At 36.5% G+C, this 22,540-nt stretch overlaps 1 protein-coding gene across 1 annotated transcript in view; it reads right to left on the bottom strand.

Annotated features, from left to right (window-relative positions):
- The window catches only part of LOC150092758 (low-density lipoprotein receptor-related protein 2-like), a 599,453-nt gene that overhangs the window by 314,208 nt on the left and 262,705 nt on the right, over window positions 1-22,540 (bottom strand). Inside the window, exons 12-13 of the mRNA XM_090414271.1 lie at window positions 14,820-14,933; window positions 7,689-7,905 (exon numbers count right to left, since the gene is read on the bottom strand). Of these exons, the coding sequence (XP_090270397.1) occupies window positions 7,689-7,905; window positions 14,820-14,933 (331 nt within the window). The remainder of the gene's footprint in view (window positions 1-7,688; window positions 7,906-14,819; window positions 14,934-22,540) is intronic.

The following is a 22,540-nucleotide window of genomic DNA, read 5'->3' as shown; positions in this document are numbered from 1 at the left end:
GAACTGATGATAGATTAGTGAGTTGGATAGGCATGTAGCTCTTGGGTAGATATTGGCAAGTCGTGAATGGAGATGAAGTGACTTGCAAGAGCAAAGTCACTAATAATGTTCCACAAGGGTCTGTTTTAGGATTATTGTTATTTAATTTGCATATTAATATTATTGGGTTGGTTTAACCGGTGATATACAATTGTTTTCAGATGATGCAAATAGGTGAGAGTGATGAGGAATCAAGCAAACAGATATTGGGGGCCTTACAGGAGGACTTGAATAAATTGTCTGAGTGGGTAACAGCATGGAACTGTCAGTTCATTATTGCAAAGTGTAAGGTTCTGAAATTTGGTTGGCAACAATCGGATGCGAAGTATATACTTGGTGTCAGAATTTTTGAAGAAGTTGAAGAGACAAGAGAACTTTGGTTGGTGGCGGTGGACAAGGATCTGAAGTTCAGAGGTCATACTGCACAAGTTGTGAAGTTGTCATATCAGATAATGGCAATGATGTGGAGGACCTTGATGTGTTGAAATAAATATGAGCCTGAATAAAGATCAGGCTCATATGGATTATCGAGCATAGATTTTGTACACTTGTTTCCATGATGATTACGATATATTCGAAATTGTTCAGAGTAGACTGACTAAGGTGGTAACTTGGTAAGGTGGTTTTTCAGATGCATGATATGAAAAAAGACTGAGGGAATTCAATTTTCAAAGCCTGGTAAACAAAAGGAAGACAGGGGATATGACAGAGATATTTAAGTTGATAAAGGGTTGTTACCAGGTTAATGTGGAAGAAATTTTTCATAGAATCAGGGAAGGGAGTGGAACAAGGGAATGTCCCTGGAAGCTGTATAAGGAGCAGGTTCTATGCACAGAGAGTAGTTGATGAGTCACATGCAATGCTTGACATTGTGGTAAATGCAGATACGCTGAATAATTTTAAAGCACAGTTTGATTGGCATTGTGTGTAACAGTACATGGCTTCCATGATGAGCCTTTTGACTATGTGGAGGTCTGGTAATTGCGATCTAATGGTGACAGTTGTATTGTAAGATTAGTAAAAACCATTTCCTAAGAGGTTGTGATAAGTGGAGTCCATTTTGGTTGAGCATGTTTCATGGAACAAAGTTTCATAACTCTCACTGTATAGTCTTACCCTTAGAAAATTGTTTACATGGATTACTTTGATCTTTGCCAATTCTATGCTACTGGTGGAGGAGACAGCACTATGTCAGACTGGTACAAGACACTGGGGTGGTTTTTCATATGGCAGAGGGATAGGAGCCATCCCTGGATGATGCAAAAGAAGGTGATGAGCAAAAGGGTAAAAAATAAGTTTTAGCATGGATGAATCCATACAAACCATGGATGAGTTTAAGGAGTGGTATGACAAACTGTGTTTGGTAATGTGGACCTCTTACGATGCATCTTGTGACTACATGTGGGTCAGGAAAATAATAATACTTGCAGTCATAGATGTTGTGTTTTCCAAGTTCCATGTTGTTGTAGTTTATCTTTATTATGGTTAAATGAGAATCTGTCTAGAGAAAAACCACAGATATGTTGGTATTAGTGGCTTTTATGATGACATACAGCAAAAGAAAATATGACTTTTGCTACTGGGATGGCAATTTCCTCAAGTCATCTAGTTCTCACTGATGAGCAAGGTTGAAAAATGGCCTGAGAAATGAATTTCCATAATATATATATCACCATCAAGAACTTCTGTAGGAAAATGTGTTCTATGCTACAAAATACAAAGGGCAACGCAACTTAAAATCAGTTGTATTCTAACTACAAGTAGTATAGTTGCAAAAATACTTCACACATGCACTTTTCTTTGCAAATACTAATATAATAAGAAAAAACCAGATGAAAACTTCATAGGACACTCTGTGAAGTATAATATATGATGAATGTTACAATTCATATGAAGCAACAATATTGAAGAGTACTGTTAATTCCCATCCTACCTTTCATATTAGGCTGAGTGATTTGTCACAGCCAAATAATTTGGCTTTTTAGAAACCAGCTTATTAAAGGACAGTTAATTCTATCTGCATTGTATCATATATTGTATCATAGAGTATCATATTCTGATCCACCCATTCTTGAATTCTGTCCTTAATTTTCCAATACCTTTACCACCACTCCCGACATTACCTATGTCTGTAATTAATTACCTCAGTCTTAGAGCCATCATCATGCAAAGGAACCAATTTACCTTCCTTCCACTTCCTAGGGACCATACCAGAGTTCAAATTTAAGTTAAATAACCAAGTAAGAGGCATTGACAATTCCTTTGTACATTCAAGCAATACCCAAGCTGGTATTCCATCTAAACCTACAGCAGTGTTTGCATTTAAATTTTACAATATACTAAGTACCTCTGATTTATTAACTTCAATTCTCACATTAGTTATTGCTACAGGTACAGAGATATCCTCACTTGGGTGATAGACTTTTAAAAAGTGATCACTCAGTAACTTTACTATTACATCTGAATTTGTCACCTCAATATCAACAATGCCCGTTAAGGTTATCCTTCCAAAGTCATTCTTCCTTTTACTTGCCACATAGTGGAAGAACTCTTTGGGATTACCCTTGATCTCCTTGGCTAAGGTCTTCTCATAATCTGATTTAGCTTTTAACTATGCTGGTAACCTTCCTAGCTTGAGCCTTGTACTGATTGCCTTTTTCCTTGTAAATTCTCCATAACATTCTTTTTTTTTTTTTTTTTTTTTTTTTTTTTTTACAAATCAAGCTTGCTACTACAACTCATCCATCTAACGCCAACCTTGTTTGTCTTCCTGACCACAAGAATACATTCTGATATTGCCTTCTTCAGATACCCACTGATTTTATCCCATGCACTGCTAACATCTTTCCCCTGCAATATGTTCTGCCATGGGATTGCTGTAAGCTCACTCTGAAGCTTGTTACAATTACTTAACCTATAATAAATTTAGTTTAATCCTTTATCCAAGTGAGAGCAAACAAAGTTTGCACCTTAAAATATCTTCAGGACTGAATATGGTGTTGTACTATCTTACCTGGGTAAGTAGTACAACACCAGGCAACTCGTAGCAAAGGTGGAGCAAGATACCAACAGTCCTATCCCAGTATCTCCCATAATGCAAAACACATCTCCTAGCAGATATGTTTAATGTTATGCATTAATGGATTGGCCACTACCCAGACTAGTTTCGACCCTTATTGAGGTCTCTCACTTGGATGGATTAAACTAAATTTGTTATAGTTTAACCAAATGAAAAATAAACTTTCAACATCTTTCTCTAAATCCAGAGTAATTTAATAAAAAAAAAAGGTGGCAAATCTTTTGGCAACTCCTATAGGTAAAGATGACCTTGCTATTGCTTCTACCTGGTATCTCCAACTCTGGGCCTGGCTCCCACTGAAGAGACCTCAATAAAGGTCGAAACTAGTCTGGGTAGCGGCCAATCCATTAATGCATAACATTATACATATACATATCCGCAAGGAGATGTGTTTTGCATTACGGGAGATACTGGGATAGGAGTGTTGGTATCTTGATCCACCTTTGCTGCGAGTTGCCTGGTGTTGTACTACTTACCCAGGTAAGATAGTACAACACCATATTCAGTCCTGAAGATATTTTCAGGTGCAAATTTTGTTTGCTCTCACTTGGATAAAGGATTAAACTAAATTTATTATAGTCTAACCAAGTGAAAAATAAACTTTCAATTAACTAACCTGTTCCGTATATACTCCTTCTTAAGAGAGAAATCCACAAATTTTGCAACCTCCCAAGTCAATACCACACGATCGCTCTCACCAGTTAGAGGTAATGAGGACATCTTACTTATGCATATGTCCTCTGAACCTATGACCAGATCCAACATTCTCACACCATAAGTCCCTTCAGTCACGTGCTGTTTCAAGTAATTATCTCTTAGGTGTATGAATTCCATTTCCTTTTTGCCACATGATATTTCCTTCTTCCAATTGATATCACCATAATTAAAAATTCCCATAATAATCACTGATCGCTAATTTGCTGATGCATGAATTCAATATCAACCCCTGGTCTATAGCAGCAACCAACTGTATATTTGGTTGTGTTGGTCACTATTTCACACCAGACCGCCTCAAATGAACTATCATTCACACGTCTGTCCTCTTTATATACTACTTTCTTTGGCTGCAACTCATCAGATATCATCAACAATACTTCTCCCCCCATTCTATCCTCCCTGAAAATACTGTACCCATCACATTCAATTCCAGTAACCACATCTTCTACTGACAGCCAAGTTTCACTAATGCCTACAACTTTTGGTGAGATTGCACTGACTAATGCCAAAAATTCTTCCCTCTTATTTCAAATGCTAGTTGCATTAGTACACTAATATTGCAGATTCCCTTTAGTTCTTGTACCAGTTTTAGAATTGATATACATTCTACTAATTTCAGTAGTTCCATGCCGATTTTTATCCACTCTATTCTTCAATGTATTCTGTGAAAAAGGATCAACAAATATACATTCACTGCTTAAGTTTCTCCCTCTTACACTCAACCTTTTCAATTTTAGTTTCCCTGCCCAATTACGTCAACTTGTTTAGAAAACAGTAATTTGTTCAAATGCTTATGACCTTCCATGTTCAGATGCAACCCATTTCTTGCATATGGCTGTCTTTTGCCTTCAAACAAACTCCAGACATCAACAAATTCCAGACCTCTTTTTTTCACATTCTTACAATCATATCATTCATTATCATCGCTCGACTACTTGACTCATAATTGTCAAAATGAGGCAGCACATACACTATTCTCCCTTTGACACTTTTCCTCGTTCACGATATTTAACAATGTTCTTAAATCTTTTGCTACCCGAATATACTACCACTCAGGTCATTTGTACCACCGTAACAATCATCTTTTCTGCATCATACCCTCTCTTTATTGCTAAAGTCACTCTCTTTATTGTTTCACCAGACAAGAACTCCTCAGGCATACTGCCCTCCATACCCTTAATCATTGAATCATCATATATTATAACACTCATAACTTCATTCAAACCCAAATAAGCATCACTTGCTGTCATTTTCTATACTATTCAATGTGACTCTCCCAGTTTCATTACTTTCCCTCCTCTTTTACTTACTCTCTCACTTTCAGAACTTCTCATTTCTTCTAGACCTCTTGGACTTTCATTCTGTTGACTCCCAATCACTTCCATACTATTCATTACTTTATCATTCATCAAAGTCTCTTCCTTACTTAACACGTTCACTGCCACACTACTTTGGCATAGTCTGTTCCTGTACACCGAGCAATTTCACTTCTTCAAGGTCAGTACGGTACTCTCGTTGCCGGAGGTCAGCATCATATGAGTATACTCATAGTTGGCTTGTGCAGAGCATATACCATCTGAGAATACACAGTTTTGATGCTAGCTCCACAAGCCAAGCATTTTCACTTCTTCAAGGTCAGTATGGTAATCTCGTTGCCAGCGGTAAGCGTCATACGAGTATACTCGTGGCTGGCTTGTGTAGCTGGTTTACCAACTACAAGTATACTTGTAGTTGGCAGCGAACGTGTTAAACCTGTTCTAGTTACTTCAGCTAAAGTAACCTCCATAGTCCTAATTTCTCTATTCAACACATTTAACTCAGTCTTAATATCCTGACTGAGCACTTCCAATTCTTCTTGAAAGAGATGAAGGTCGTTTTTCATTTTCATGAACTCCTGCTGAAGCTCTTCTGCTACAGTCTCAACATTTGCTTCCATTCCTAATCGCTCTAATCTATCTAGACACTTTTCACAAACGTCGATGTTTTCATTCTTCTTGTTCACCCAAACAGTCCACAGATCCTTCACACTTCTGGGTGCATACATATAGCAGTTTCCACAATGTATCCACTGCGAAAAATCCAAGGCAGAGCTAGACTTTCGTACAGAAGTCCACCATGCCGCTGACGTACATTTTCTTATGGATGCCTTCTTCTATCTACTGGGACTTTTCTCAGACATGAACAATTAAGTCAAAGGCACTGCCAGCAACTCTGTACATTCTCTTAACTTACTGGATGCATATATATATATATATATATATTTATTTATTAAGTGGGTATATCACAAAAGAATTTAATATACCTCTTTATAAGGCTTGATATGACTACATTTGGGTTACTTTGCTCAAATTAGTTCACCTCCCCCCTCTCTCTCTCTCTTTCTTGTGAATAAGAAAGTGGTTGAGAAGATCCTACACAGATGACCAAGATATAAATACTTATAGTAAAGGAAAAAGAGAATGGTTGCTAGTTCAATGAAAGAAGTTTGCAGTCATGCACTATGGAGTGAAAATATTATAAGCTATATTAGGCTGTAGAATGCTTCCTATAAGAACAGAATGAAGTATTTTGGGTTATAAAATTTGGTTTATAAGCAGAAAAGCAGTGATATAATAGAAACAAACAAGTGATTAAGAAGGATTTTACAGCACAGATATAGAAGAAATTTTTTCAATCATAATAGGAATGGCAAGAACAAGGGATCATCCATGGAAGATGCATAAGAGTGGTTATCAAGAATGTGAGATCTAGATTTTGCTTATATGAATGACTTAAAGGGGAGATATGATAGGCATTGTGTGAATGGTTAGAACAGGATATCCAGTGATGAATATTCCGATTATTATTATTATTATTATACAGCTCCATGGAGTCTGAACACTCATTGTGGGAGACCAAAACTATCCATACAACTCTCATGCCTCTTCTTTAAACTCATTAAACAAAGTACTTACAACTGATTAGCAATTCATTCCATTCATTAACCACTTTCCATGTGAAAATTCTAGTCCTCACACTCTTATTAGCCACCCTCTTATTCAACTTCTAGGGATGACCTCTTGTTCTGTCTCCTCTAGCCAAGTGCTGAAGCATTTCCTCTGTATCAATCCTATAAAATCCTTAAGTAACTAAATGCCGGTATCATATCTCCCCCTCTTTTTTCTCCTATCAACCAACTTTTGCAAACCACAAATCCTCAATCTATCCATGGGGAACATTCCACAGACCAACTCGCCATTTTGGTCACTTGTCTCTGGATCTTCTCTGCTATTTCTTCATCCCCAAGACACCCACTTGACCAGACCTGAGAACAGTAATCCAAATGTGAATATATCAAAGCCTTGTAAAGAGGAAATAACTTCCTCTTCTCTGCTTGTTTAGTGTGTTCTTTAACAACTAAGTAATCCTATGAACTATCTTGACAAGATAATTCCTAACTGGCTGGATGGAACTGAATGAAATTTAGTGCTTCGAATAACTATCAAAATTTGTAATTTTTGTTAAACTATTTTAATGCAAATACAAGGACAACAAAATTTTTCCTATGCCAAAACAGCCCTAGATTCAATTATTTTGGTAAGAAAATAGGATTACTATACAAACAATAGCATTATGAATTGCACCTTTTTTTGATAATTAGAATAAACTGCAAGCATTTTTTATACAGAGTCTCACATGATCAATTCTGAATGTAAAGAGATAACAAAATAATTTGCAAAAAAAAAAAAAATAAATATTATATACTGTCAGTATAGTATGAGTGAATGAGTTATCAATATATATATGTAATCTTTTTTTTGCCTCAAAGTTATGATATTATTGCATGCATTTTTACAACCATTTCTGAACATACCTGATAGTCAAAGTAGGCACGTGAAAAGCAAATATAGCATCTTCTGCAATATCACTGATGTAAAGTATTTCCGATTTCCAATCAAAAGCAAGATCACCTATCTGTGATAGCTGGGTAATAGGAAGGATGCCAACAATATCTTGTCCAACTGTTCCAGGAAAGATCTGGAACACTATTCCTTTTTCTGAAACAAAAATCTGGGAAGACTTCTTATCAGCTTAAAAAGAAAACAGTAAAATTAAAGATTGCTTTGTTATATTCAAATTTCAAAAGAAAGTTTATGCTATTATAAAAACAACGAACCCACTCTTAATGTCTGACTAGATAACTGTAACTACTGTGTCCATGATGGAAGTAATATGAGGTTTTAGGATTGGATTTAGTGAAAGTCTCAGAAAATGGAAGGAGATATTGTTAGTCCACTGGCTGGTGAGAGCAATCATGCAGCACAGAATCAGAAGGTGATAAAGTGGGGAAAGATTTCAGTCAAATAGCGACAATGTGAAACTATAAAATGAGTGATTATTTAAAACTCCACAGTCAGCTTGTACAAATACCAGGATGACGAACTGTAAGAGAAGGAAAGACAACAGCACAATGGAATTGGTTAAAATATATCTGCCACAGGCAATGCACAACCATATACTAATACTCAAAAAGACAAGGTAGGAAGATATGGATGAACAGTGAAATTTGACAAGCAGTGTGAAAAAAGATTTTTATGTAGACAATAAAATGGAGAAGAACTTGCATAGTAGAAATGACAAAGAACTTGTTCTTCCACTATGTGGAAAGCAAGAGGAAAAATAATTGTGTAAGGGTGATACCAACAGATTATTGAAAATTTAAGTATGTAGCAGTGTTGGTCTAAGCATAAGTATAAATCAGGATCAGTGTATTTCAATGTCATAAACTTATCCTTTTGTTTCTGATGCTTTGAGCATTATGAACTAAAAGGGAATTGCTACAAAAGGATACCCCCCCCCCTCCCTCTTTGTTGGAGAAAATACAAACTAGACCTACTAGGTGGCAGATGTCCATCACCTGAAGAAATGCTACCACTGGGTTTATTGAAGGCTCTTGAAGTGGCAAAATGTCACAATATCATGTTTGGTCTCCAAGGCCAGGGATTCCAGTTTCTATCCCTTCCTCCCTTTCTCTGTGCTGTTGTGTAAGTGATATCCCTCAAGGGCATGCCAAACATACTGAGAGACCCAAAACCTCCTCCATTTAGAGAGCACATCAGTTAAATGATGATATTCTGCATTCAGCTTCCACATAGTGCATGGGGCATGTCAATAATGAGTCGGGAGGCTTTCTCATCAAATAGCACATATTTCCACTGCCACACCGGACAGAGAGTCCAAGTAGCGGCATGCTGAAGTCACTGTCGAGGCCACATTATGGCAAGGAGAAAAGTGTTCACTGCATGTGGATGTTCAAGAGTCTATCTCCTCTCACTAAATGTTCCCACTCTATCTTTACATCTGACTACGAATGAACTTACGAATCCTACAAATAGTTCCAGTGCGATAAAAATGAATCTCCCTCAAAAACCAATCCCAACAACAAAAAAAAAAGATACAACATGACCAATCACAACATACAAACATTACAAGAAAACACCATCATAAATGACATTTATTATCCACATTCAGACCAGACATCTTACTCCTAACAGAATCCACCTTCCATGGCATAATTACACACTTGATGATTCCTTTGGTCACTTTTGCCTTCATGAGATCTGACATTGCTTTCCAGAGAATGACTATAGAATCTTCTGATGTGGCTCAAAATTTCCTTTTCCCATTCAGTAACATTTTCATTTGCTACATTTAATAGTCTCCAAACTCTGATAACCACTCAGACCTTTTCACCTTCCTTTCCATGAAGTTGATCATCAGCAATATCCAAATAGCGATGTCATCATGCTAGGTGATCACAATATCCACAATGACATCTATGCATTTGTTCTCAAACATTGTGTTCCAGAGCTAACACCCATCTAGTATCCTCTCTACAATGTATTATATGTATGTACTTATCACCAAGTGTGGAAACAATCACATATTCAACCTATTCCAATAAAAAAGGGGGACAGATGTCTACCATCAAACTACTGACCAACTATCATCACCTCAATCCTCTCTAAAATAATGGAGAAAGTCATCAATAGCCAACTTCTCCACTACCTATAGTCTCACCAATTAATCAGCAACCACAAGTATGGATTCCACCATTCAAGATTCACTGCTGACCTCAGCCTACATCATCTACAACTGGATGTGCCTAAAAAATTGCCATCCTTTGGTCTGCCTGCCACTCTCTGTAATTAGCTAGCCAGCTTTCTCTCTGATCATTCACAGTGTGTCATGGTGGTCCTATCACTTGTTTTCTTTCTCCTGTGCATAAACGACCTACTCACAATCATCACTAATCCTATTCAGAGCATTGCAGATGATGATATTCTGCATTCATCCTACTCATTTGACAACCACATAGTGCTCAGACATCCCCCCAAGCTTCAAGATCATCAACTACCAGTCTGTTAAACATTGATCTAAGTATCAATGGAGCAAGTATCCTTCAATGGAGCAAGGAAAATCAGATCACCTTCAATTCCAACCAAATGCTGTCTTGCCTTTTCTCTGACAAAAAGAGATCTCAGCTTACTTCTCAGTGATACACAAATTACCAGACAGGATCAGATCTCTCCACCTGGAGAGATCTGATCCTGTTTTACCTCCAGTCTCTCCTGACCTAAGCACATGACAAATTTCAAATCTGTGTATCTTTAGAATACTGGTCACAATGTTTAGGGCACTTAGAACTTCCCTAAAAATCCTTGATGTCTGGAGGAGAGCAATTCAACTTATAGATGGGGGGGGGGGGGGTTGCTGCACAGAGTGCAGAAACATTGTATCTCAAAGATACAATGTTTCTGCACTCTGTCTATTCTACAGGTATTTCAATGGTGATTGCACCAATGAACTGGTAACCATCATTCCACCACTTTCTGTTACACTGGTTAATACAAGAGAAACAGGTGCTCAGCATCTCTTTACTGTACAACTGCAAACACACTGAACCTCCTTCTCCTTTTCATCTTTTATTCCATCTGCCTCTGTTCTCTGGAACAGCTTTCCTCGTGAATTATTTCCAACTACCTGCAATTCTTCAAAGAAAAGTCTATAAACTTCTATATCAATCCTCACCTGCGCCCCATACACAGCACTAATGTAATCACAGGTTGTCTTTTCTTCTTTTTTTTCTTCTCTATAGAGAAGAAATTGGATTTGTCAAAGCATTATGTTAATAAGTGAATGGATGGCAAAATTTACATAACTTAATATAAAGCCACCAAGGAAGAATGATAACAGCACAGGAGCTGATCTTTTGTAATACCTGATGCCTGAAACCTAGGATTTTTAGAGGAGGAACAGCAATTCTAATATCATAGAGTCATTGTCATAAGTAAAAGCTGTACTATTCTTTCTAATGCCTTTTGGTGCATATTTTCCTGAAGAGGCAGAACAACAAAAGCACAATATATATATAAATGATAAAATTAATTTTGAGCAAAAGATTACATATTTTTGTTGGGAAGAATATGAAGTGTCTTTCAGCTTACAACTTAATGCTCTCCTTTCTTCTTCTTCAAATCAGTTATGGATAAAAAATGAGGAGCAAAATACACAGTTCTTGGCATGCTGCAAGATGACCAAACTCAAGAACCACACACATGGAGCTCCAAGGAAGCTCCAATGTGCAGAGCTTTCATGAGAAAATCTCATGGTAGGTGGTAGGAAATTAAGTAACCTCAACTTTTACTGGTATTAGAATTAAAGGCAAGTTCAAATCAATTTGATAAGCAAGGGGAGGGAAACAGAACTGGCTAGGTGAGAAAGTGCAGACAAGAAAGTGGAAAGAAAAGACATGAAGTATGAATGTTCAGGTTCATAACTTATCTGACAGAGGTATGTGAAAATGCTGAATTTGCCTTCCTGCAGGAGAGGAAAATCAATAAAGGCAGAGTGGGATAGGAATTTTTTTTATTTATTTATATTTTTTTAAACAAGTATAACAGCATTTAGTATTTATTATTTCTTTTGTTAGATATGGTATTTGAACTGTACAATTTGTTTATCAAAAAAACCATTGTTGGTACACTGCAAGAGTAGCAAAGATGGCAGTAAGAACAAGATCAATGTAGAATATCAATGCATGCACGCATGTGCACACATAGATATAGATATATGTGTGTGTTGTCACCATAGTCAGTCCTCTGTTTTGTCTACTAGTTTGCATATTTACACCTGAAGAATACTGTGCAACTGGGATGAAATATCATGTAACTACTAAGCAAATAAATGTTATCAACTTATTCAGTGTTCTGCCTTATAAACTTTAATCAAATATATACACAGATATAGAGAGAGAGACTGCCTTTTCTTCACTGCCAACCATAAGCCCATACATAGGCAAAACATGCATACTCTTACTATCATTGGACACAAAAAAAAAAAGTTAGGTATCATTACTACTTTGGATGACATAAAGTTGAGTTCATGAACTATTAAGTTCAGTACCATTTTTAACTTGATATGTTTTATTTTTAAAATTACATTTAGATTGTTTTTTATTATTAATAATACCCAATCTCCATGGAATCAGAGACTCATAGTGGGAGGTTCACACTATCACATACAAAGCTCATCCAACCGTGCCTTAAAATGATTCAATGTGTCTACGCTCACAACACACTCAGGCAATGCATTCCACTCACCAACCACTTGCCATGCAAATAACCTTCTCCTCACTCCTCTGCTCACATCTTCCTTATACAGTTTCCAGGGATGGCCATTTGTTCTATCCATTTCGTCTATTCTATGAAAAATCTCTTCAATGTCAACCTGATAACAACCCACTGACTAATTTATATAACTTAATCGTATCCCCCCCCTTTCTCCTCCTATTCATGAGACTTTGCAATTTACATTCTCTCAATCTATCCTCGTACTCCACATTCCAAAGACCACTTGCCACCTTTGTAAATCTTCTCTGGACCCTTTCTAACATATCTTTACCAGCATGAAAACCCAGTGACCAAATCTGTGCACATTTATCCATATGAAGTCAGATCAAGAATTATACAATGGCATCACATCACAGCCTCTCTCTCTGCATATCAGGGTCCTCCGCATCATTGCCATTAGATGGCACAATGCCTTCACAACTTGTGCAATATGGGGGCCCTGAATTTTTGGTCCTTGTCCACCACCATTCCCAGATCTGTCATCTCCTCTTTCCTATAAAGTTTCCCCACCAAATTTAAGAACCTTATGCTTTGTATCACTGAACTGATAATTCCACTTACCTGCCCATTCATGAATCTACTCAAATCTTCATACAAACAATTAGATGGGACAGCTATGGGATCCCCCTTAGCCAACTTCTACATAGAACATCTGGAAAAGCTAGCTATCAACACAGCCACTCTCAAACCTAGTCTCTGGCTACACTATGTTGATGATGTGTTTGCTATTTGGCCACATGTCCCAGACACATTGAATACATTTTTAGTGTATCTAAATAGCCAGCGCCCTAAAATCCACTTTACAATGGAACCAGAAGCCAATGACTGCCTGCCCTTCCTGGATACACTGATCATACGTCTTCCAGAAGATTGTTCCTTATCATTTTCAGTTAGAAAACCCACACACACACAGGGAGATATTTACACAAACAATCACACCATCACCCTTCTCAACAATATGGTATCTAAAAAACACTAACCCATAGAACTAGAGCAATCTGTTCCAATGACATTGCTCTCACTGCTGAACTTTCTCACCTGCGCCACACCTTCCTAACCATCGGCTATAATCCCATAAGATAGATAAAATACTAAATGCTACTCAGAAATCTCCCCCACTATCTACCACAGAAGACTACAACAAAACTATCACCATCCCATACATTAAAGGCACATCTGAAAAGATATCTAGGGTGCTTAACAAACACCAACTGCACACCGTATTTAAACCTTATGTGAAATTAGCAACTTTCAACCATTCACCTAAGGATAGATTCACTCCTTTATCACATCCAGGTCTATGAAGTGCCATGTTCTTGTCATCAAGCCTACTACAAACAGACAGGAAGAACTGTGGACATCCTCCTCAGTGAACACAAAAAATATATCTGGCACTTTTGCTATGGCATGGTCTGGCAGACCATGCTTTGGATACCCTGGCACACAGGATCAATTGGAAAAAAACAAAAGTACTGCACAGAAGCTTCTACAAGTCAGAGAGGTTGTTCCTGGAATCAACAGAAGCCTTAAAACATACTCCGAACCTTAACAAGTATGGCTGTATAAATCTACCAAAGATTTGGGAGACTGTCATCCTAAGACCAAATTAATATTTATTTATTTTTATTTTATTTTTTTCAAAACTTTGGACTACTATTTTTCAAAACTTTCAAGGACTACTATTTGGACTACTATATTTTTTTCAAAACTTTGGACTACTGTTTTTTTTTTTAAACTCAGATGGCTCCGTATTAGGACTTTGGTCTTGTGTTGCACGCTGCAATTATTTATACTAGCTCCACTGTTACACCGAATTGTGGTTGTCTTGCAATGCAAGACTTTGTTTGTGTGCTCTGAAGATGCTGGATATAATAACAGTGAACTATTATCTTTTAAGTTAATAAATAGTTATTTTCTTATCAATCTGTGTTCGATTCAATACTGTTTAAATCCAATTCAACATGTGTGATGAACACATAAGCCTATCCATTGCTCTCCCTAATTTTGCATCATCTGCAAACACCTGCATATCAGTTAAACCCTTACTGATTTAGAATACACTAGAACAAAGCATTAATCTTGCTGATCCAGCTGCATATTTAAATATTTTTTTCTTATACCATTATCTCTCACCCCACAAAAAAGCACGAAAATTTCATTTAATGTATTACTTATTAAAACAAGGAAGCCTCTGTACCCCAAGAGGGAATTATTTTATATCTGTATAATTTTACCCTGACTCTTTTCATATAACATCCTTAATCGATGAAAAAATATATTTGTACTTGGAATTGAATTTATTAGCTGCTTACCTATACATTTCTCTCTTTCTAAAAGAAAACCTTTTGGGCACAGACAGCGATGGTCTCCATTTGGAGCAAGAACACAAAGATGAGAACACTGACTAAACCAACAAGGATTTATTGCTGAAATTAAATAGTTTAATAATTCACTTTTTCTTCTGTCTCATTATTATAAAAATCATAATCTTTTAAATTTTACTGAACTATGTTTTATGGCATCAAACTTCCTGCTGTTTTACTGTAGATTTATTATCTATTAATTATCACATAAACGAAAAGTTTTCATAGTCAAATTTTCATCACATAAATGCTGCAGAATTATGAATGCTATTATCATTTCAAATAATTTTTAGATATATTCATTTAAGACAATACACTCTCTGTCCAAAAAGAAACCGAACTTTTGATAGAAAATAAAACACAGGCCAATTATAATTATTCAAATCATTTATTTCAATCAATATACTCTCCCTCAGCTTCGATACAGCATTTGGCATGGCCAATTAATTTGTTAAATGAGATTTTTATATCGTTTTTGGGATACTGTTGAGGGGTCATGATTACTGCTGCTTGAACGTTTTCAATGGTTTCATCGACAAATGAAACTGGGGGAAGAGAAAGAAGTCACAGTGTGCTAAATCAGGTTAATATGGTGAGTGATCCAACACACAAACTTGGTTTTTGCTCAAAAACTGTCTCACAATGTTCAAACGATGAGATGGTGCATTATCGTGCAAAAGTGACAAGCTGCCTGCATCACGATATTCATGCCATACGCGACGAATTTTTGCTATCAATCGCTTCAAAACTTCGAGATAAACTCACCACTGACTGTTTGGCCAGGCGGAACAAATTTTTTGTGGATAATGCCTTGGAATCCTAGAAACAAATCAGCATTGTCTTTACTTTTGACCTCTCCAAGCGACTTGTTTTTTTTTCGGATGTCCCTCTTCTGGTGGTCTCCACTCAGCACTCTGGTGCTTTATTTCGGGCTCATACTCAAAACACCATGTTTTGTCACCAGTAACGATTGTTTCAAGAAAGTTTGAGTCCTTACGAGTGGTTTTAATGAGGTCCTTGCAGTGTTCAATTTGATACATTTTTTGGTCGTGGTAACTTGTGGGGAACAAATTGCGAATTTAATTTACGAAGGCCCAAACTCTCATTCAAAATGTTGAACACAGTTGAATTTGGAATCTCCAATTCATCTTCAATCAATCTCATGGGCGATTTAGGGTTTTCTTTGTTGAAATCGTGCACTTTTTGGATGTTAACTTTGCTCAGTCCAGTTTTTGGACTGCTCGGCTTTTTGTCATCCTCAAGCGTCTCACGACCACTTTGAAATTGCTTAAACCACTCGTAAACTTGAGTACGAGATAAGCATTCATCCCCGTATGCTTTTTGAAGCATTTCATGCGTTTTGGTAAAACCTTTACCAAGTTTAACACAAAATTCAATCACAGCTCTTTGTTTGAAACTCATTTCCGACCATTCGTTAACAATGTCACTCTTGGCACTATAACTCGTTACAACCTTGCTATGCATTCACTTACTCCCGTACCAATGCATCAGTCAAAGGTTGCAGCTCTTCTAAGTCTTACCGGAATTATTTTGGCTCCAAAAGGACCCATAGTTGGCCATCCCTGTTATATATCTTAAATATTGTTCAGTTCTTGTTTTTGGAGTTCATATATTCTAAAAGTTTAGTGAAGAGGAGTATTTGCAAGAGCTGGTGGTGAAAGTTAGCATTTCAGCAAACCTTCTTCAGAGTTTCATCTAAAATTAATCTGAAGAAGGGAGAGGTTAATACTCATAATATATCAAAAAGCTGCAATAATTCCAGCTTTTTGATGCATTTGCACACCAACTTGAAAACCATCTGGCACAAAATAAAACATAACTAAAGTCCTTTTCTCTAAGGTAAACGAGCCTGCCTAAGAAATTAAAAATGCTGTAAATATTTTAATTCTAAACGAACAGAACAAAAAAAAAGTTTATATAAGAAATTGAAAAATCAGGATAAACATCTGTGGTATCATATTCAGAGGGAGTGAATGAATAGGCAACATCTCCTCCTGAAAAGAATCAGAACAAAATGATATTGTGTACTAAAAAAAAGGTAAAAAAAGAAAAAAAGAATGAAAGAAAACTACATATATTTTTGAACAATAATACAGATTAAAACATCTGAAATAAATGTTACTGTTAAAAAAATAAAAGTTTGGTCTATAAATAGAGCAAATTCTCCATACCTGAATTCAGAATGACAGTGTGACTTGTATGAAGGACTTACGTCCTTTGGTGATAGCAGGTTTTTTCTTAGAGAAAAAAAAATCATCGTTTTTATTTGTGTAAAACAGCAAACTGACCAGATAACATACAGTTAATAGACAAACTATATTTGCAAGGTTGATTAATATGAAACAGCTCTGCACAACATAGATTGTGCGGTGTGTGCAATGAGTTCTAGCACATCGTTGAGATGTGTAACAATTTATAATTATTATAATTACAATAAGAAACGACAGAAGATCTAATAAAATAATAATTTTCTAGTTATTGCCTAATATGTGCCCATAAAATCTACCAAAACTAAAATCAGATAGGCCAAAAATCATTAAAGAGCACTGCAATTCATTATTTTCGTTAGTAGTACATTGTCCTGAATCTCTGATATCTCTAAGAAAACAATACTGCACTTATACCACACAAACAGCAACAAATCTTGATTCTGTTCAAGGAGAAATAAGAAACTTCTTCTTGATCTATATGAAATGCTAGGCAGCTGTGACTTGCAATACATAAGAACAAATGATAAAGATGTTTAATCACGAGATCAGAATGCCAATGGAATTCTTGCTATTATCACAGCAGATGTTTTTGGAGAACTCAGGGCCAGTAGACCATGCATTCAGTTAAGATCACTTTTTTTAAACATAGTATTGGTCATTGGTTGGCTGAGTGATTAGCCTCTTGGCTGCTCTCCAGCCAAGTGGCTATGGGTTCAAATCCTGCATAGGCATGGATGTTTGTGATTATCTTCCACCTTCATACAGTCATTCACCCAAGTATAGATACACTCTCCCAATATGGACTGGGTCACCATGGGAGTAGTAGACCCAAACCTCCCACAATGGGAGAGGCCTTCACCCTGCAGTGGGTAGAAAAATAGGCTGTTCATCATCATTGATCATTATTCTAGAAATTATCTGGAACAGTTCAAGTAATATTTAAAATTAGCCATAGAAACGAGATCAAACAGAAATTATCCACATCTGGATATCACCATATCAAGTTATTAGGACTAGATTTTTCACATGGAGAATAGCAAATGTATGGAACAGGATGCAAAGTACCATGAATGCTTGTTTTGGAATATATTCAAAGGAAGTATGGCAGTTATTATTTGGATAGCATGAGCCTTCTGCAATGATCGTCTTTGCAGAATGCCTGTGCTATAACAATATTTCTCATACATTTCAATATGAAATAAAGCTGCTGCCACATCAAGAACATGAAATGCAGATCTAACAAAGTTTCAAAATCACTTAATCTAATTTCTTCTTCCCAACCTACTGATTTCCAACAAAATTAAAAATTAGATTATGGAGTTTATTTCTCAGAAATAAAATGCTAAAATAGACTGTTAGGAAATTAGGCTATATATATTGATACAATAAAACTTCATTAAGTTGTTTTCATCTATGTATAGTATTGTTGTATGTGGGAGAGATGGGGGGGGGATGTAATTCACTACACACAGTTTTCTAAAAGTTCGGCCTTCTGAAAGTGTAGACACATAAGCAAACCAAATTCAGTTCTGTTTATTTCAAAGTGAATAAAAATGAATCCCATGTTTTATGAGTGAAGCACTGCTTCTAGAAATTATCTTAATTATTGTTTACTTATATATGCCTCTGGCTAGGCTCTTTAAGTCAGTTCTGGTAGAGTTCCAAGGGAGAGAAAGGTGGTCAAAATAATTCTCTTGCATAAGGGAGGTTCTAAGATGGCAGTGGCATATCATAGACTAATCAGGATTTCAGGCATGGTCATAAAAGTACTGGAAAAATTATTATTATTATTATTACTTGACAACTCCAAGGAGTCTAAAGACTCACTGGGGGAAGAGCATCTACTCTACAACTCTCCGTCTCCACCAACTACAGCAAACCACCCCTACCATCGTCACATACACCAACGGCATTTTTTTTCCAAAAAAAAAAAAAAAAAATTCAATAATGGGTGGATAAAAATATGATACTTTCTGAAGGGCAACATGCCTTGGTGAAGGGGTGATCATGTCTAAGTAATTTGCCAACTTTATATAATAGAGTAACAATCGAGTTGAATAAAGGAAATGGCAACATGATTCTGTTGGATTTTATAAAGAACTCTATCACATAATTTAGAACAAATGGGGATGGATAAGATGGACACTGGTTATATGAATAAGAGGGTGGCTGCTGGACAGATATCAAAAAGTGGTGTATATAGTGGTGTGTCACAAGGTGGGACCAGTGCTGTTTATTTTGTACATAAATAATATAGGAAATAACCTGAATGGAAATATTCGCTTGTTTGCTGATGATGTGAAATTAGGCAAAGTAATAGTTAATCAAGGATATGTGAAGAGCATGCAGGACAATTTCAACAGGCTGTCACTATGTACAAAAGATAATAGGTTCAGTTTAATTTGGGGAAATGTAAATTTATGCATTTTGGGATGAATAGATTACAAACTGTGTACCACACTGATGGAACAGTATTCCAGGAAATAGATGAACTTAGAGGACATATGCTAAGGTATCCCATAAGATTATCTGGCTATAGTACGCCCACAGATACCAGATCCTTTGACACTTCTGCACATGTCAACAGAAGGAGAATCCATTCCGATAATAGGGTAATCAAACCTTATTGTGGGATGAGTTGTTTATTATTACACGTCGGAAAATTAACTTCTCTTTTATGATCATTGTAGTTTTTAAGGTGGTAACTATTTTGCTTGTATAACAATTGGAAAATTTTACCTATAAAGCACATGATTTCGGTTGTTTGCGACCAATTTGTACATCCTTCATTTCTTTCTACCCTTCAGCATGAATCGACTATTCTTCGCTTGACTTTGTGCCAAGCGAAGCTCAAGCAAGTATGGGCATACTATATTGAAAAACACAGTAACAAGCAGAGATAAGGGAGTTATTCATATTTATTATTATTATTATCATCCTAAGACTGCATGGAGTCACACACTCATCTAAGAGAGGTCCCTTTTGTCATACACACAGTGCATCATACCATGCCTTAAACACATTTAAATTCTTTTGCAACACTATGCTCCGAGGAATGCATTCCAATCATTCACAATTCTCCATGAAAAATCCTGCTTCTCACTCCCTTGATCACTTATACAGCTTCCAGGGATGACCTCCTGTTCTCCACAATAGCTCACCATTTTATGAAAAAAAAAAACTCAACATTAATCCTATAACAACCTCTTAGTAACTTCTGTCTCTATCATATCATCCCTGTTCCTCCTATCCAGCAGACTCTGCAAATTGCATCACCTCAACCTTTCTTCATATTTAACTACCTTCTTCATACTTTCTTCAGTGCCTCCATAGTGCAATTGGAAGAACAACAGTATATTGTGCCATTTGATTGGAAAAGACCTAAGTTCAATTCACTTTGTGACAAAAGGAATCTTTATATATATTTTTTTTTAATTGAAGGCGAGTTAGTCGATATCAAACACAGGTAGCAGGATTATTTTTTCCTGGAAACTCGGGATTTTCATCCCCCATACAGACACATCAACCTTCAGAACACACAATTTACAGACAAAAAAAATACCACTGGAGGTGGCAGGCAGTAGATAGCATTGGTGTAGATGATAGTAGCGGTTGGCGTAGTTGATGAATTAAATGGTGGAGATAGATTTGTAGAGTAGGTGCTCTCCCACAATGAGTCTTTGGACTCCTTGGAGTTGTCACAAAACAATAATAATTAACATTCTAGAAATAAGAAACTAATTTGGTCAATCGCCTCTGGACCCTCTCCAACATATCTTCATCCTTTTGAAAACCAGGCAACCAAATCTGCGCACAGTAGTCCATACGTGGCCTAATCAGAACCTTATAAAATATAATTAGAATCTCCTTACTTTTATAAGTCAGTGTCTTTTGCATCATTCCCAGAATTTGTTGTTGTCCTCACCATTTTGGTAATATGTCCTCTAAATTACAGATCCTTATTCACCATCATACCATGACCTCTTATATTTCCTCCACCTATAACAATATATCTCCACAAAGAGTAAATTCTACATCCCATCTTTGTTTTCCATATTTTAAAGCCTTACATCTTGCAACACTGAACTGGTATCCCCACCCCCATGACCATTTACTGAATGATCATGGGAGTGGGACCTTACAAGTCTTTTCAAGTCTTGTAAGGCAACAAGATTTGCTGTACTCCTCATTGGTCATCCCAACTTTGCATCATCTGCAAACAGCTATATATCCCAATTCAAATCTTACCAATATCATTAACATACAGGTTAAAGAGCAATGCCTCTAAATCAGACCTCTGAGGCACACCACTAGTGCCTTTCCTCATCTGGGATATTGTTCCTCCCCATGCATTATTGTTGATACTTATCAGACAGCCAATCTCCAATCCAATGGACTAAGCTAATATCAACCACTCTATTTTGACTATCAACTAATTATGCAGTAATCTATCAAAAGCCTTTGCATTCATCTCACATTCATCATCTCATGCAGCATTGAATGTGCATTCATCTCGCATTCAATGCTGCTGTTACCTTATTGTAATAAATAAGTAGATTATTAAAACATGACCTCCCTTTAGCAAATCCATGCTGTTTTATCTAAGATAATACAGTGATAAAGAATGGTGAGAATCAGTCCAAGATAAAGATAGAGAATCAGTCCAAGTCTGGATCCTGATTCTCACCATTCTTTCCAACATTTTAATCACATCACCTGATGTGATTAAATTTGGCCTATAATTTATAATTTATAATTAAATTGGCCTATAATTTGATGTTTGAATTCTGTAACCTCCTTTATGAAGTGGTACAGTCTGGTCTTCCTTCCACTCTTTTGGAACTTGATCCAATGTAAACTCATATTAAACAAATATGTCAAGGCAGATATCAACTCCTTGACACATTCCTTCAGAATATGCAATTCTTATCATCAGTCCCACAGGCTTAATAATATTAAATTTGCTTAATTTCCTATATACTTCTTCCTCACTCACGGTCAGTCTCTCCTTTCTTCCTCATCTCCTACTCTCAAACTCTTAATGTCACATACACCTAGATGAAAGACCTTTAAGAACTGCTCATTAAATATCTCAAGTATATACTCTGCAGCAGTTGTCCTTATACCATTTTCTGCAATCAGTGTCATCCTACGATAATTGTTTTTTGCTAGCTACATATCAAAAGAATTCCCTAGGATTTTTTTGGCTTCATAAGCTAACTGCTGCTCATACTGAACTTTCATCCCAGAACTTTCTTCAAATCCAACTGTTTTATATACATCCCAGGTCATCTCATTCCCTTTTTATCTACACATATATTCACATCCTCTTGGAGCATCAACCTTTCTCACGCTGTGTTTCTCCTGTCCAACCTGAGTCTCCCCGTTTCTCTTGTTTGACTGCACACGTCTTCTTTCATTCTCTACACTCATGGTACC

The sequence above is a fragment of the Typopeltis vanoorti genome, chromosome 25, assembly GCF_054136105.1.
Source record: "Typopeltis vanoorti isolate ZY-2024b chromosome 25, IOZ_Tvanoo_1.0, whole genome shotgun sequence".
Lineage (NCBI taxonomy): Eukaryota > Metazoa > Arthropoda > Arachnida > Uropygi > Thelyphonidae > Typopeltis > Typopeltis vanoorti.
This window is presented reverse-complemented; position numbering and strand designations above follow the sequence as displayed.